Consider the following 17,381-nt stretch of genomic DNA (forward strand, 5'->3'; position numbering starts at 1 on the left):
CCGTGCGTTAAAAAAGTCTTCTAATTTACTTACAACATACATCGAATCAATCGACAGGTATGATCAAGCTTTAAAAAAAAAAACTTACACATTAGGTCAAAATTTGTAAAAAATATCCAAATCGATTACAAATTGTAGCGTGCTTTTCAAAAATTAAAAAAATTGATTATACGGTACGGCAGACATCTAACAACATTTCAACGATATAATATATTTTCTTTCGAACAAGATCTAATATACGCAAGCCGGCAGAATTAACCACACAGGCCTAAATTATCGCATTACCTTCAGTCCGAACTTCATTAAAAAAAAATGCTTCATATAGTTGTGGATCTGATTTAGACAATAGTGTTAAACAGTATATTTGTTGTTTTTTCTTTTGGTAATGGTTTGCAATCATACCATTTCCCATTTCGACAATATGTTAGCAATGCTGTGTTTCCAAGTAAGCAACAGTTCGTCTTATATAACATCCAACAATTCCTACCTCGTTAGGTGTCGTTTTTTCGTGACCTGTAGTCGTCTTGTTTCTTCAGTTATTTGTCGCAAAAAATCGTTTTCTGGCAATTTTTTAAAATTAATTAACCAGTCCTTTGCCTTATGCGACTTACTGATACTCGTATTTGCTTGACTGATGCCACTTTCAAACAGTTCTATTGAATTGTCCAACAACTTCACTGCTAAGCAAGCTCTTTCAAGAAGAAAAGGACCAGCCAAGACACGCACTGTAGGGTTTAGAAATAATTCTCAGACTGCTTCGCTTTAGCCTTGGTGCTAACAGTTACGATCCAATATAAGTCTCACCTCTGCTCTATAGTCTGCATTTTACACAGCAATTTGTCCAATTATGTGAAAAAATATCAAAAATTGATAAGCCATTGTCCTATTTCGCTTGTGACGTAACACAATCTTTGAAAGCCTTGACTGAACTAGTCAATAATTTGCAAATTTCTATCATTTTTTTAACGGTACACATTGCACAAAAATTACTATTAAATTGTTCAACAGTGATCGTCGCAACAGTGAATTTGTTAAAAACAAGTATCGAATCAATCGATATGAGAAATGAATGTTTAAAATGTACTGGTTAACAGTGATGACACGCGTAAACAGCATAACTGCCCCTTTCAGGAAAGGCAAGTCTGGAGGTATATTTTTGGATCTTGTTTAATTTTACAGAAGGCAGCTAAATAACAAAAAACAAACCAGAAGAAAAATAAATGGTAAGAAAACGTATTGCACCAAAAACTGCTTAATCCAGTACGACAACGTCGTCGCTGTTACGGTCCGCTTCAACTCTTGCAACTTTTTCGCATGTTATCTTCGAGCTGCCCTTGCGTTTTTTGCTCCCCGACGGAAAACACTTCGAGTTTGTTTCGCCACCCAGCGGCGACAAAGGCGCGACGATTTTTGGTCGCATTGCGTTGCGCAACAATGCGCATCTGTTCTGCGGACTTTGTTCCGTTGGCAACATGACCTTTACAGTTTCTACAGCAAGCAACGAACTGCTGCGCCCAGGCACCAGGTAACTGATTGTGGAGTACGGCGTGAAGTGAAAGTCTTCTCTGAAAGGTGGAAAAACAGCTTTGTTTTCTATAAGTTATCAAGCGCACATTTAGTCAGCTTTAACACCATTGAAAATCGACACAAATCTGAGTTTTTTTACTCCTTTAAATCTAGCGGTAGACTTGCCTGTGCAATGCGTTTGAATCTTAAATGCTTAACACGAATATGTTTTTCAATTATTGAGTAATAATAAGAAAAAAACGGTTATCAATCGCTGCAACTCGCAATCGCTGTTTTAAGGATTTGCAAAAATCAATAAAACCGCTTTTTTTACCGGAGAAATTCCCTTTTCAACATTAGGTCGACGTGAAGTTGAATTTGTGGGGGTCAGTCTTTTAAATAAAACTAATTTGTTTTACTTTTACTTTTTTTTATTTACTTTAAAGATGTAAATATAAGTCAGTGGTTCTCAACCGAATCCGTTTTAAATGCTCAAAGGTGATTTTGGATTGTTTAAAACTCAAATTTTGGTCTATTGATAAATTCTTTGCCAAAATTATACTGATGAACAAAATTTGGTTTCGAATGCTAACGTCTCTAAACAGACTCCCGAAGGAAAACCACAAGGATTTGCAAAATCGACAAAAACCGCCCCTTTTACCGAAGAAATTCCCTTTTCAACATTAGGATGACGAGAAGTTGAATTTGTTTGGTGTCAAGCGATTTAAAAAACTTGCTGTTGGCCTTAAACCGCCCCTTGCCGGCGCCGCTGACCAGTTTGGCCCCTGTCAGGCGCTCCCCAGAGGCGGCGCCGGCACTCCTGGCCTCCGCGTCCTCCACCATTTCGAGCAGCGCGCGACAGGCCATTGTGACGTCACTTAGCTGGCTACCTGAAATTAAACATAGTGTTGGAATAGATTAGTGAGTCTGAACCTTTTTCTTTGCTACACCCCTTCAAATCACCATCCAATTATCCCCTTTTTACAATTGATTAAATAACTAAACAATTGTAATAACTAATAAGCTTTTATTTAACAATTAAGCAATATTTGGCATGTAAAAGCTGTAAATTTTTGATACAGTTTAGTGTTAAACGACAAAAGTTTGACATTCATTTTCACTCAAAGCCAATTTCTGTATTTTACAGACAATAAAAACGTTAAATAGCGTAGAATTTTAGGGTGTCATTGGTATTTACATTAAATACAATGCGAAAAGTATGAACTTTCTGTTTGGCCTTTATTCATATTTATGTCAAATTAAAAGGGGTCAGGAAACAGAATATTTAATTTAGATCTTTCAACCCAATGAAAACATTGGTTTGTTTATTATGAATTAGTAATTTTTTTAAGCAATAAAACAATAAATTAGGAATTAGACACAAGATTGCCTGAGCCCTTTAGCAACGTTTTTTGCTATGCAAGCTGTTTTAACCTTGCGCATTTTGGTGTAAGTGCTTTATGACTTATTTGTGTAAGCATTCTTTTAATTGCGGTCCAAGGTCATAGAGCGCATGGTGTCCTGACTTTGCAGTTGTCCTTATGGCACTTGGTGTTACTACCTTGTCGAGGTATTGTGTGTTACTTGCAAGTGTTTGGCGATAATGTTTAACTTACATCAATGCTGTTTCTGTTGAAATAACATTGTTTTGTATTCATCCGAATTAAGATATGATTCCACTTGTGTAGGCCTTTGTGTAATTAATTAATTCTAAAAAAAAAACTAAGAAAGACCGTATCGGATCGTATCCATTAGTTTTTACGCCCGACAACTTACGTTCTCCACCGGCGCAATTGTCGCACATTCCTTCGCACTCAATAACCTCCCAACGTTCCTCGAAGTGTCTGGAAAGCGCGCGGCGTCGACATCTGAAGAAAAAATCTCTTCAGGACCGACTTTACACACGTTCACACTTACAAGTGACAGAAAGCCTAATGTTAGCAGCCCGTGGCGGCTTATGGACGGACGAAAAGTGTACTGTATGAGAATGTGTGGTTCATTAATTCCCAAATATATCAGATAGAAGCCGATACCCGATGTCAAGTGGTAGTTCTAGTTTTCGCCTGATACTTACAGGGTGGCATCGGTGCCGATACGATAGAAAATCAATATCGTATTTTAGCAACGTTTGACGATACAACGCAGAAACTCTACCTTGAAAGGGAAATTTATCGAAAAAATAGCGGTTAACAATTGGAGGTAACTTAACTTCTTTACGCCAAAGCTATATCTGGCCTAACCTGGCAAAAATTACCTTTAAACGTTTCAATTTATTTGTATTTGCTTGTTTGAGAACAGTAGTGACGTCATTTATAATCGAATCAACCGCGACACTTTTTGTCCAAAATGTCGGGTATCGGTATAGGAGAAAAATTTCAGATATCGGACATTCCTATAGAAAAAAAAAAAAAAAAAATTGGCACGAGTGCAAATTTAGTATCGACATTCTCGTTGTTGTTGATCTTCTGCTGGCGTGCATTTAAAAAAAGTAAAACCGAAGGGAAAGTAAGTGGTGGTTTGGAGTCTAACCCAGTGGTTTTCAACCAGGGCTCCGCTAGTACAGTCCAAGGGTTCCGCAATTTTTAAATTGTTTAGCAAATTGAGGTGTGTTTATTACACTGTGGTTCCTCGAACCAGTGGAATATTTCCATAGGGTTCCACTCCAGCAAAAAGGTTAAAAAGTACTGGTCTAACCGATCTAACCGGTAGATTATTGTGTAAATAAAGCAAAGCATATACGTGCTATGTAAAAGCACAATTGGGAGCTTCACGCATTTCTGAGCATCTTCGTCAGGTGAAGCACGGTTGTGCGAAAGCTTGTCGAGAGTAAAATACAATTTGTCTTTATATATAGTGACACCTACTTACCCTATAAACTGCAATTGACTTATCTCAACCAGCTTTTAAAACAACAGGCAAACAAAAAGACAAGGCCCGTTTACACTACAGCTGCACTGAGCGGAGCTGAGCTGCGCTGGGCGTAAAAATCGCTCCAAACGTAACGTTTTTCTATTGCTGCACTGGGCTTGAGTTTAGCAAAGCGTGGAAATCGCTCCAAAGCGTATTTTTTTCCAGCTGCACAGAGCATGAGTTTAGCAAAGCGTAACTTTAAGCTAGCTGCAGCTGCTGCACGGGGCTTGAGTTTAGCAAAGCGTGAAACGCTCGCCACAATTGAATTTAAATGAATATTACGCTTTGCTCAGATCACTGCAGCTGTAGTGTAAACGGGCCTTTAACGTCCCTATAGCGTGAAAACGCGAGTGCCGCTGAACACACTAGGTCTCACGTTTGAAAGTCGGTGCAGTAGTCGGTGACGTCTTGCAGATTGCGCAATCCGGTCCTCTCCGTGACGACCATTGCGCTGTGGCGAAAAATATCGGCAAAACCGAAGTAGAGAAGACACAGAGCTGGTTGCCCGTCACGGCCCGCACGACCCGACTCCTGTAAAACAACACGTTACCCAGTGGTTCCAAAACTTTTTTTTACTGAAAAAATCTTAACTATTTCGCGGCACATTTTTAACAGGAGAACAATAGAGTAACTGAAGATGATACAAGCTCGTATCGAAACGTCTTTATAATCAAGATGATGGCAATCTACTCGACCTTTTTGGCTTTGCAATTTATTATCAAGCTACATTACAGATCCATGCATAATGTACCCAAACAATAGAGTAATTTTACAATCGTTCTTAACACACGATAAACTATATGCAAATGTCTCAAAAATTATTAATTCGTAAAGAATAGTGCGTATTTAAGTCTAAAATGCTTGCCTGTATGCCTATTGGTAATACAAATACTCTTTTTTCCGATATTACAAAAAGTTTCACGGCACACGACAATCTCTCAAGGCACTCTAGTGTGCCGCGGAACACAGTTTGGGAATCACTGCGTTACACGATAAACACCACTTTGGTAAACGGCATTTTTTTGTAGCGAACCAGGTTATTTAATAAATATAATGTTGCTGCCAGGCGTTGTTTCAATAGTAAAATTGATCTTCAGGCATTTTTTTAAATTTCCAACGTTTTGACCACTACGTTAATTAAATTTGATTATTTAAAATTGTGGCTATTTGGCATGTCGTTTAAAAACTGCTGACAACCCAGTGCGTATCAATTAATTATCCAGGTAAAATTCGGTCATTAACAGAGTAAACCAATTTATATTAAAAGTTCTGGTATTTAAAATGTATTAAATTGGAACAATGGAATATGTTAGCTCGAAAACCATATAAAAAGCAAACTATGACTGTGTTGTCCTAAATAAATACTCAATCAATCCAAAAAACACATAACCATTTTAGAATCACGGTGCCAAATGATACCCCGCCGAAAAATAAGTAGTTAGGTAATACAAATGCTGTCAAACTAAAGTCCGTTTGTTAACAAAATCACTTCGAAATACCGTCAAAATCATTTGTCAAATTAGTATTAGCGGCAGAATTCAAAAAAACAAGAACTGAACTTATACTATACTATGTGAATGTATCACCTGGTAATAGTTCTCTACACTTTTGCTCATTGAATGATGAATAACAAATCTGACATCTGGTTTGTTGATTCCCATTCCGAAAGCCACTGTAGCGCAAATAACCTATTCGATAAAAACACAGTTTAACGGATTTTACTTTGAATGACATGATAAAACTTGAGGTTCATAAAAATGCATTTCAGATCTTGACAACAGGGATGTCCGGTGTAATCAAAACAGAACTAACAATGCATGCGATTCGTAATAGGACCGGTGTGCAAGGTTTTAAGCATGAAATAGTTTTTTGGCCTTAATGACATCAGAGGTATACGTGAATCCTATTTATAGTAGAATCCTGGGATATTTCTAGAATATTAGGTTGCAAATCTAGAATAACGAATTTATAATACGAAAAAAAAAATTCGGACAAAAACAACATGTGTCCAAAAAAAAAATTTTTTTTTTGGGCCACATAATTATAGTTTATTTCTTAGTAAGGGGTAATCATAATATCGACATAACACGTTAGTTGCTCGCTTAATCAAATTTGATTGACACTTAATAATAAGGCGAAGGTTATCGGCAAGGAATTGTTCGGCCGAAAAAATAAAAACGAATACATTATATTGGTTCCCTTTACCCAAACGGAAATCTGCTACAAATCCGATTTGGATTCAAATCTAAGGATCCCATATTCTACTTAAACATGCCAACTAGTGGGTCACCGAAAACCTGTAACGGTTAATACAGTGCTGGTAAGTGGTTCTCCATCCCTTCTCTAGATTACATTAATATGAAAAACAAAAAATATAGTTAAGTCTATTACATGAATTGCTACTTAACTGCATACAAGCACACTTTTAATTTATGTAAATAAAATGCATCATATCATTTATACAAAGGCAAGCTAATAAAAAAGTAAAAATTTAATCAAAAAAGTTTACCTACTGCCAGTTAAAAAACAAAGTAAAATACAAGCAAATAGATTACTGAAGCAGATGGGCCGGCCTACTTTAATCTTGTTTTCGTTCCATTGATTCTGCACTTTCGTCCTCATATCGGAACTCAAGTTAGCGTGGTAAGGGGCGGCCTTGATGCTATTCTGTTGGAGAAATTCCGCCACTTGCTCCGTGTTTTTGCACGACAAGCAGTAGACGATGCCTGGCAAATTGCAAAAGATCGGTGTTAAACAAATCAAAAAGTACCTAAAGACCAGCGGCTGTCGATTGAAAGTGGCATCGTAAATTTCCCTCGCATTTCTATATATTTAAAAAATCCTTGGACTATTGGCGTTTTCCTGCTAATACCGTAGAAATAAGTGCGATAATTTGTGAAATCTGTTCAAATTTTGTGTGGTTAAAAAAAAAAAAATATATCAAGTTGTGGACTGCTGGTGTTTTACAAAAACGTTTGTAACAAATTTACATGCAACCAAAACGTAATGCTACGGATAAATTAACACATTTTTTGTTGGTTCTAAATAGTGAGAAACTGTGGTTTAAAATGGCATAACATTTTTCTTTTTGCTCTAAAATTGCAACCATTTCTAAGTAATCAACCGATTGACAATGCTGTAGTTATGTTGCTAGGGTATTGAAAAGACGTTGGGCTTTTGTAAAATGCACAGAAACCAGGTTTAAATGGTAAAACAGATATTTGAGAGGGGGGGGGCAAGTAAATCGACAAATGTGTATTTTTACCGCACTCATTCTCGAAATGCTTCCGAATGGTGGTGGTGATGTCATCGATAGCATCTTTTGCGCTCGCCGGTTTGTTGCGCACCTCGTAGAATAGATTCGGTCGGTTCAGGGGGGTTTTAAAGACGAGGGCAGAGGGGATGTCAAGCATCTCCTTCGTGTCATCTGTCACCTGTTAAGACAAAACAAATGCACAAACAGCTAAAAAATCAGAATACCATATTGCGCTAGGAAATAAGATTCTTGCTGCTTTTCGAGTTAAATGGGCCAGTCTTTAAACGTAGACCTGTCGCTTCTTATTAAGTGCTATCACTCTTTTATCTCGTGCGTCTTTTTCTTCCGCCATGCAACTTATTATCGCGTAATAAAAAAATACGTAACGAATGCCATTCAAGTTTGCAGAGAAAGCCGCTGTTGTCTGCGTTGGTGTTTAAAACAGGAGTTTCACAGAAAAAGTACTAGACTCGAGAACGGACTCCAGCCATAAGACCGAATTAGAACAACATCAACGTCGGAATAAAACACACTTTGGAATAAGACCAATATACGATTACTACCTAATAGTTGTAGTAACATCTAATTGGAATAAGTCCTAAATCTGTCGTGATAAAACCTAAATGGCCATAAACAGGCATATATAACTTTCCACCTAACCCCAAACCCCACACCTCAGTACATAACTAACTACCCTAATAATGTTAACCGTAACCAAATTTCTAACCCCTACCCCTAAAATCACAGTAGCGATATACTAATGGTCAAAACAAAAATGTACGTTAAATTAGACTGACATCTTCAACTTTGGTTAATTTTATCAATATATTTTATAAAATTCAAGGCACAAAATAATCCTTAAAAAAACTGCTTAAATAAAATCGCGACATGTTGTGCATTGATGACTGTCGTGTGGTTCGAAAACACAAATGACTTACCTTTTGTGTTGATGTCGCAGTCAGACCAATGATTGGTGTTTTGGGAAATTGGCGTTTTAGAATGGATAAAATTTTGTAATCTACAAACAAAAACCAAAACAAGCGTGGCATATTAACGAATCTCTTTGTGGTAAAATTCAAATACAAATGATTTGTTCATGGTTTCTTAACGGGAGCCAGTGCCCATCAAAGGTTGTAAACCAAAAACGACCAAAAGTATGTTACCAAAAGTTTAAACATGTTATTAAAAAGTAATAGGCTGCGAGTGTTTGGCAGTGGGGATCTCTATTTAGAGCCATAAACTTGAAAATTTAAGAACTACTATGCACTGATCTGTAATGTAGCTTGATAATGAATTGCAAAGCCAAAAGGGTTGAATAGATCGACATCATCTTGATTAATGCGTTTAGATATGAGCTGGTATCCTCTTCAGTTAATGTGGTAATCAGTTAATGTATCAGAACGTCTTAATCAAAATGGTGTTGATCTACTCGACCTTTTTAGCTTTGCAATTCATTATATTAAAAACTACTGTTGTAGTATTTAACAACCGGTCTGTTTAACCGTTTTCAAATAATTTACAAAAAAAAAACGCTTAAGGCTTTTGCGTTGTATAACAGTGTCACCTGTTCTAAAATCATTTCCCCATTTACTGACACAATGAACTTCATCAATCGCTATTCTTGCAAGGTTTCCAGCTTTATAACATTTTTCCAACTAAAAACAAAACAATATTCGTTTTGAAATTAAAATCACAATTTTTAAAAGAATTCCTAAATTTTCCTATTAATATAGGGTTAATTAATATTATTACTTAGTGTTGCCGGAAACAATCTGAAAAAAACTACAGTTTTTTTTTAATTCAAGATGTGTACAAATTTAAGCCAACCTTTTATCTGAGCTTAAAAATCAAAAAAATTAAAAAAACAGCAGATCAGCCAACTAACACACATCAATATAGTTTAAGTTAATTTGGGGCAAAAAGTAACATAAAATGTGCAACCTTGCACTTGCAAGTTAATGATTTATCCATGTTTGAACAATAGGTTTGGCCACATGTAAGCCCGCATTAGCAAAGTCATGCGGTAGAGGGTAGTTAGAAGTCATCTATTCAACATGGTTTTTAAAGCATGGACTTTTGCAGTAATAATATTAGGTGTTGGATATTGGTTCAATGCAAAGTTACGTTATGCACCAATCTATGAAATCACAGCACGATTGGATGGTAAAACTGTGTTGATAACAGGTTGGTGTGCAACCCTAAGGTGTAAGTTAATAGTGTAGGTTTAAGGTTAAAGTTACATCATTAGGCAGGGTGCATAGAAAGAATAAAATATGTGTGATATCACACCAAGAGTCCAACTTGGATAGTAAAAAATAGGTACATTAGTTTTGGACTGTTAGGTAAACACATTTTATATATGTGTGTTTATACAAATATATATATTTTGGTTTGATATTGTATGAATACAAATGAAGAAAAGTGATCTATTTGGTTTTGCAAATTAAGAAGACACTATTTTTATGAAGCCTCCTAAATAAAAATAGTGTTAACTGCAAATTGTTTTAGTTTGAAATACGGTAATAATGTCAAAATTACTTAACAGGTGGAAGCAGTGGAATTGGTAAAGCTGCTGCAGTAGAATTTGCAAAACTAGGAGCACATGTTATTATTTCCTCTCGCAATATTAATAAAGCATTGGAAGCTAAAGGTGACATCATAAACAAATCTCATAACAAACATGTGAGTCAAAAACTTACACAAAAGTTTATACAAAATGACAAAAAAATCTAAATAAAAACATATTCATAAAAGTAGTATTTCTATATGTACCTAATAGGTTAAGAAAATAATTTTAGTACATTTTTGCCACTTCTAATTCTATTCCTTTACTAGGTTGAAGCTTATGAGCTAGATTTGGAAAACAGTGATTCAGTCCGAAAGTTTGGGGAGGCAGTCATCAAAAATGTTGAATTTATTGATATTCTGGTCAACAATGCAGGCTCGTACATATGAAGTTGCCATATATTTTAAATTTAATACCCCCTGTGAAAAAACAACAATACTATTAATACTAGGTACCAACTTGAGTTTATAAGGATTATTCTACGTTTGTAGAACAACTAGCTGATGCCAAGACATCATGCTACACAACCAACAATTTTTTCAAAAGATTTATGTGTTATTTCAGTATTTTTAACAACATGAACTTTTAACAATCTATAAAGAGTATATAATTGACATATTTACCAACAAAAAAATAAAACGTTAAGCAAATTGATGGAAGATCCCTGTTAGAAGCTTATATATGTTTGTCTAATTTACACAGATAATTCAATTACACAAAAAAATGCTGTGTATACATTATACAAAAATTATACTAACCCCGTGTTCCTAATTTTTACAGGAGTTCTGATAAATCCAGGATTAACAACTCAAGGGATTAACAAACTTTTTGCCATTAACCATCTCGGCCATTTTCTACTGACAAATTTGCTAATGGAAAAGATGAAAGAACAGTCGAAAAATAATACAAGACCTGTTCGCATTATTAACCTTTCCTCATCAGCTTATATGTATGTATGACATGTTTATGTAATACAAATAAAACTGCGTTTTGGTCATGTTAAATCTAGTAAAAGAAGCCTAGAATTAAAGCAACCAACCTCTTAACAGACATACCTAATCATAGCAATACTAAGTTTTATATGAATCTTTTGTATATTATACAAAACTATAATGATGCATAAATATCAACAAGTGTGTAGGTGTTGGTTTGCAATTCATAGTCATATTCAACCTATAATTCTTGTCTTAATACCAAATAATTAGGTTAAAAATCATTGCATTAAAATTTTACCTGATAGTTAATAATTTGTTTGTTTATTCAGTGCAATAATCTTGAAAAACTTTTGCTATTAAATTTAAAACTCACTTTTTCAGTCACACATTTGGATTTTATAATTTTTTTATTTATTTAATGTTGTTGTGTCATTGTAAAGTCTGATATATCAAACATCTGTATTCATTATTAATAATGAATTACAGTGCCCGCTAATCACTAACTCCCAGGTATTAACACAATGCAGACTTGCTGGTAAGTTTGACTTAAATGTGATGATTCACCATAACTCGGATGGAATGTATGAAGACTTGGTTAAATACGCTCACAGCAAACTGGCAAATATTCTTTTCACATCTGAGCTTCATCGCAAACTTAATCACAAATTCGGAATTACTACCTATTCTGTTCACCCAGGTATGAAATACTGGATAATGTTTTAAAAACAGGAGAGTATTATATTTAAACAATTAGGCTTTCCTTGATAGATTTATATCCTTGCTTGTACCACAAACTATTTTAGAATTTAGATTTGGCTCACGGAAGTCAAATTAATATTGGTACTAGGAATGTCCAATACTTGGCATTGTGTTCCGATACGAAAAGTATCACCATTCCTGATACAAAATGATGTCAGGCTGCTTAACCAAGAAGTTTAGTTACTTTAGTTTTAAACCTACTATTATTTGATAAATTTACCTTTCAAGGTAAAAATCGCTGCTTTGGATCGCAAATCATAGCTGGAATTCCTATGTTCATTTATTATAGGATCGGTACTGACACCACCCTAGTACATGACCTATACTGATACATCACTTGGTATTTAGTATTGGCTGGATTCGATATGATCGTGCATTCCCAATTAAAACAAAGGTCTTCACTTTTAAAGTTTGCATTTACAATTACAATTTTCAAAGGTTATGTTGACACAGCTATCCTCAACCCAATCCAAGGCTGGTATGACGTTATTCTTCAAAATATTGTGCTTCCATTTTTAAGGTTAGCATATTAATATAACAACGATTTTATTCAGTTTTGCCTAGTCAAATGTGGGACAGTCCATGAAGGTAAAAATAAAAAGATTTTAAACTTTCTGTTTTTAGGTTAAAAGCATTTTAAATTTTGTTACAAAAAGCACTTTTAAATTGTACTAATCTTATTTTTACATGAATCGTAACACATTGCCCTTTGTTATTCTCAGTTGTAGGTTTATTAACTGCAAGACAGTCTTATGTAATGTGCTTTTATCCCCAGAACACCCTTTCAAGGTTGCCAAACAATACTGTATTGTGCCCTAGACGACAAAGTGGTTCAGCACAGTGGGTGTTACTTTGAAGATTTAGCATTTGCTGAGCTCGCAGATTTTGCAAAGGACAATGAAGCAGCCCAGCAACTTTGGGAAGTCAGTCTGAATTTAACTGGAATTGGAAACTGATATTTTCTATGCCTCATTTTACCCTAAATTAGTTCAGTTAACATGTGACAAACCATACTTATTACCAAGAAAACTGTGTGTACTTTTATATATCTTGATTGTTATTGGTTTTGTCATTTTTATGTCTTAACGAAGGTTAATTTATAATTAATGGTAATTAAACCACTAGGTGGTGAATTTATTAAACTGTCATTTTCTAGTTTTTGGCACAAAATAAATTTTAATCTATAATGGTACTATAAGCAGGGTTGGGAAGCTTTTGTAGCAACATAATTGAAAAAATAAAACGTATATACTATTTTATAATATATGTTCACCGTATTCACTGCTTACATTTGATTTAAATCGCTTACTCTTTGCCAATCTTTCTGGAGTGATGTAAACAAGTTTTAAATCTGTGTTCACATTTGAGAGTTCCTTTTGCACTTGATTTATAATGGTCTGATAAAAAAATATAAATTTTATTTTATTTCAAATGTATACCGCAATATTTTACAAAGTGCTTTACACAACCTTTGTATAGCATGCCACATATATCAATTTATACTCATACATGAAGGGCCTCAAATAAACAATTTGACAAAATTTGTATCTATTTATAAATAACTGGTCAAGACAAATATTTACTATCACAGCAGAACCAAGATCTTAGGCAAGTATACAATACAACAATCGTATATAACATAAGCCAACACAAAAAGACTAGTTACCTTTCCGGATTCAGAGTTTAATGTCGTAGCAGCGATTCCATGCTTAGTAAGATGGTAGACTTGGTCCTTCATGAGGGATATCAAGGGTGATATAACGAGTGTTACACCTAAAAGAATTACTACATTAAACTTTGGAATAAAAGTAAAAAAAAATCATTAATTTATAGAAATGTGAAATCCAATCCTTGACTGCTAATATAAATTTAAAAATACATTTTCTCCAAAACTGTCTAGCTAATCAAATTTGTTACAAGGTGTTTATATAAACAGTTAATTTAACCTTGTAAAAATCGTCGCACCAATAACCTATATTTACATAGCTACTATTAAGAACCAAATATCTTCAGACAGCTAGTCAACTAAGTACTCGTCAAAGCTGAACATACCTTTTGATATGAGAGCAGGCAATTGGTAGCACAAACTCTTTCCACCACCAGTTGGCATTATCAGTATTGTATCACGGTTGCTCAATGTTGCATTTATAACCTCAAGCTGTTTTGGTCGAAAAGCATTTAGTGCAAATATTGAAGTTAATTTTGTGCGAAGTTCACTGCTCCAAGGAAAATCTAAAAAAAGTAGGCATTAAACAGGTTGTGGCAATATCACAAATATTAGGAATATTTTCAAATACTACACTTTAGAGCTATACTTTTTATATATGTGAATAATTTTTTGTATATTTTATTGCAGGTAAATTGAAAATAAATGTACTGCATTAACTTCATCTGCAGTTCATTGAACGCAATCAACTTAGTTTGATTTTTTTGATAAAAGCAACCTTTTTAAATTACAACTTTACATCCAAAGAATTTAGTATATGGAGCATGTGGCCTTTTGAAGTTTAAGAACCCTCATAATATACAGCATATTTTTTTCCGCCTATGTACGGCATCTATCCAACCTTCATTTCCCCAATTTTCTTTGGTTGGGTCAAGGCCAAGGTCACAAGTTGCTTGTTGGACTGCAATTTCACGTTCAATTCTCTGTTTCTGTTTTTGCAACAACTGTTGCTTATCCATGATGGTCTTCATCTGTCGTTGCAGTTGCATCAATGCCCCATTTACATCTTGAAGTTCTACCTGTAAATCTGCAAATTGTTTTATAAATTTTATATTAGAGGTACTAGTGTCCTACTAAGTTCTGTCAAGTGTGTGCCAAGAATCACTTTTTGGCGCTGGTCTAGAATCCTACCACAACGTTAAATTAATTATTAAGCAATGCACAATACGTGGTTTAGAGTGTCGGTTAGTGTTTGGGTGTGGGTAGGTCCCAGATTGGAAACTTTGGATATTGCGCGGGGGAGATGTTTTGCAGTTGAAAAAATGCGCGGCTGAAAATAAAACTTGAAAAATAAACCACCAGGCTACTGGACGTTGTAAGTTGCGACATTATAATAAACTTACAGGTTTACAGCGTTCGTGGAATACTTGAAGCACTGAGAAATTTTTGGTTGGTGTGCGGGCGCAGCTAAATATTTAAAAAGTTTGATAGTGTAGCTTTTGATATGCAATATTACTCGATATTGCCTAATTTGACGTCACTAAACACGTGACCGTTGTCCACTGATGCGTGACCAAAACGCCGAACTGTGCGTTTTTAGTGTTTTGCAGGGGATTCTATATGATGCATTATATTATATACGTCTTATAGACTAGCGTTTAAAAAAGTTATGCAACTTCAGTATGCGGCCCGCCAATTTTTTTTGTGCTTGTTGTGGCCCTTGACCATTTTAGTTGTGCAGGCCTGATTTAAGGTGACACATTTTCGGTCATACATGAGTGATGAGGGAATAAATGTGACGTCAGTACTTTAATATATTACTTTAATATATTTCTCGTAAATAGTAAAGTTTGTTAAAGCCGTATTTATATTTTAGTATTACTCATTTTTAGGTAATTTAGTTCCATACAGAAGTTTGTGCGGCTGAAGTTTTGCGCGTTTGCTTGAGTCAGATTTGAGTGGCTGAACACATTTTCAATAAAATGCGTGGCTGTGACCACGGCTGAAGGTGCTGGGATTTATCCCCCGCGCAGGCCAAACTTTCCAACCTGGGGTAGGTCAAGTAATATTGTTTAACACTATTACTGGACTCACCCAAACCCAAACGCTAACCGGTACCCTAACCCTAATAATGTTCGTTGTGGTAGGATTCTAGACGAGCGCCTATTTGTGTTTTCTATTTATCTTAGTTGCTGTTTCTAAAATATTGCTTCTGTGATTACTAATACTAACCCTTTAAAAGTTCTTGATATTCTAGTTTTAAAAACAAAAATCAATGGTATATATTTTTAGATTTACATGTGTATGTAACTTCTTACCTTTAATTTTAGACATACCGACTATGCCTACTGAACTGGACCACAAAAGTAAAATTATCTTGCAACTCTACAAATAACTTTTAGTGAAGTTTTCATATTGGGACATACCCCATTATGAAACACGTCGTAGGATGGTAATTAAATTCTTAATATAATCTTATTAGGGTCATACGGGAACACGCAATAAGACCTAAAAAGCAATAATTCCTAAAGCACAAAATTTGTAAAATAATAGTATTAAGACCAACGACAAAATAAAGCCAAATGCGCCGTTTTATCTACGACAGAATAAGAACTTAATCGTCTTAATAAGGCATAAACCTGTCGGAATAAGTCCTAAATTCATCGAAATAAGGCAAGAATAACTCCTAAACTTGTGAGTGAGGATCGGAGGCCACTGGTCTGGCATTTGCCTTTCGGGTCGATGTTTAGGTGCCTTAGTTTGAATGAAGCCGTTGGGGCGCCGCTGTTTTGGCAACGGATATTTTGGCCATGTTTGAAAAAATTGATGGGGAGTTAAAAATGGGTTAGGGTTGAAATTGTTAGGGTAGTTACTGATATAGGCCTACTTAGGAGTGGGGCTCAGCGGTAAATGTGTGTACGCCTGATGGCCATTTCGGTGTTATTTCGATGGGTTTAGATCAGGGAGTCGAACCGGAACCGAACCGGAACTTTATGAACCGGTTTTGGGTCAATTTTTTCCGAACCGTAACCGAACCTGAACCGTTTTTTATAGGATTTTAAGGAGCCGAACCGGAACTGAACCGAATAATTTGAAAGTACCTGAACCTTAACCGAACCCGAACCTGTAAACAAAAGCGGTTCGCTCCAGCATGACGTCACAACTTCTATTTTAGAGAGTCAAGTTACGCCATGTTCGAAATTTTATGAAAAAAAATACGAATATTGAATGAAAAAATTGTTGATTGTTTATTTTTTAGATATTTAAATAATGAGTTGCTGTTTTTTTTAATAAGTCACGTAACTTAGTTTAAATGACTTCCAATTCAAAGATTATTCTCTACATTTATCGACCCACATTTTGAAATTTAACGCAAATTATATTGTATCTGAACCGGAACTTTATAAACCGGTTTTGAAATAAAGATGGTTGAACCGGAGCTGAACCGGAACTTTTAAATTCCTCCGAACCGAAACCGGAACTGAACCGGATTCCGAAAAAATCCTTGAACCCGAACCGAACCTGAACCGGAAAAGTCAAACGGTTCGACTTCCTGGTTTAGATCTTATTCTGTTTTTTTTTGTTTTACTACTATTATAGGTATTAGTGGTCTTATTTCGAAGTGTGTTTTATTCCGACGTTGAGGTTGTTCTTATTTTGGTCTTATGGCTGGAGTTCGGGTTATGACATGTACTTTGGTCGTATGCGGCCATCATAAATAAAAAGTTTTATTTAACTGCAGCAATAGTCCTAGCTATCGTTAACATCATCGAAGTGTTGATT

At 35.2% G+C, this 17,381-nt stretch overlaps 1 protein-coding gene across 1 annotated transcript; it reads right to left on the reverse strand.

Moving 5' to 3' along the window:
- Positions 1-1,237: 1,237 nt before the first annotated feature.
- Positions 1,238-16,029, reverse strand: LOC146146784 (ATP-dependent DNA helicase Q1-like). The gene is made up of 14 exons (XM_083387061.1): positions 16,025-16,029; positions 14,500-14,720; positions 13,985-14,164; positions 13,599-13,705; positions 13,222-13,329; positions 9,237-9,327; positions 8,611-8,690; positions 7,682-7,850; positions 6,994-7,142; positions 6,003-6,104; positions 4,793-4,947; positions 3,283-3,374; positions 2,168-2,396; positions 1,238-1,565 (listed from the first exon to the last, which is right to left on the reverse strand). The coding sequence occupies exons 1-14, from the start codon at positions 16,027-16,029 to the stop codon at positions 1,253-1,255; spliced, it is 2,001 nt and encodes a 666-aa protein (XP_083243187.1). The 3' UTR covers positions 1,238-1,252.
- Positions 16,030-17,381: the final 1,352 nt, after the last annotated feature.

The sequence above is a fragment of the Ascidiella aspersa genome, chromosome 4 (genome assembly GCF_963924565.1).
Source record: "Ascidiella aspersa chromosome 4, kaAscAspe10.2, whole genome shotgun sequence".
NCBI lineage: Eukaryota > Metazoa > Chordata > Ascidiacea > Phlebobranchia > Ascidiidae > Ascidiella > Ascidiella aspersa.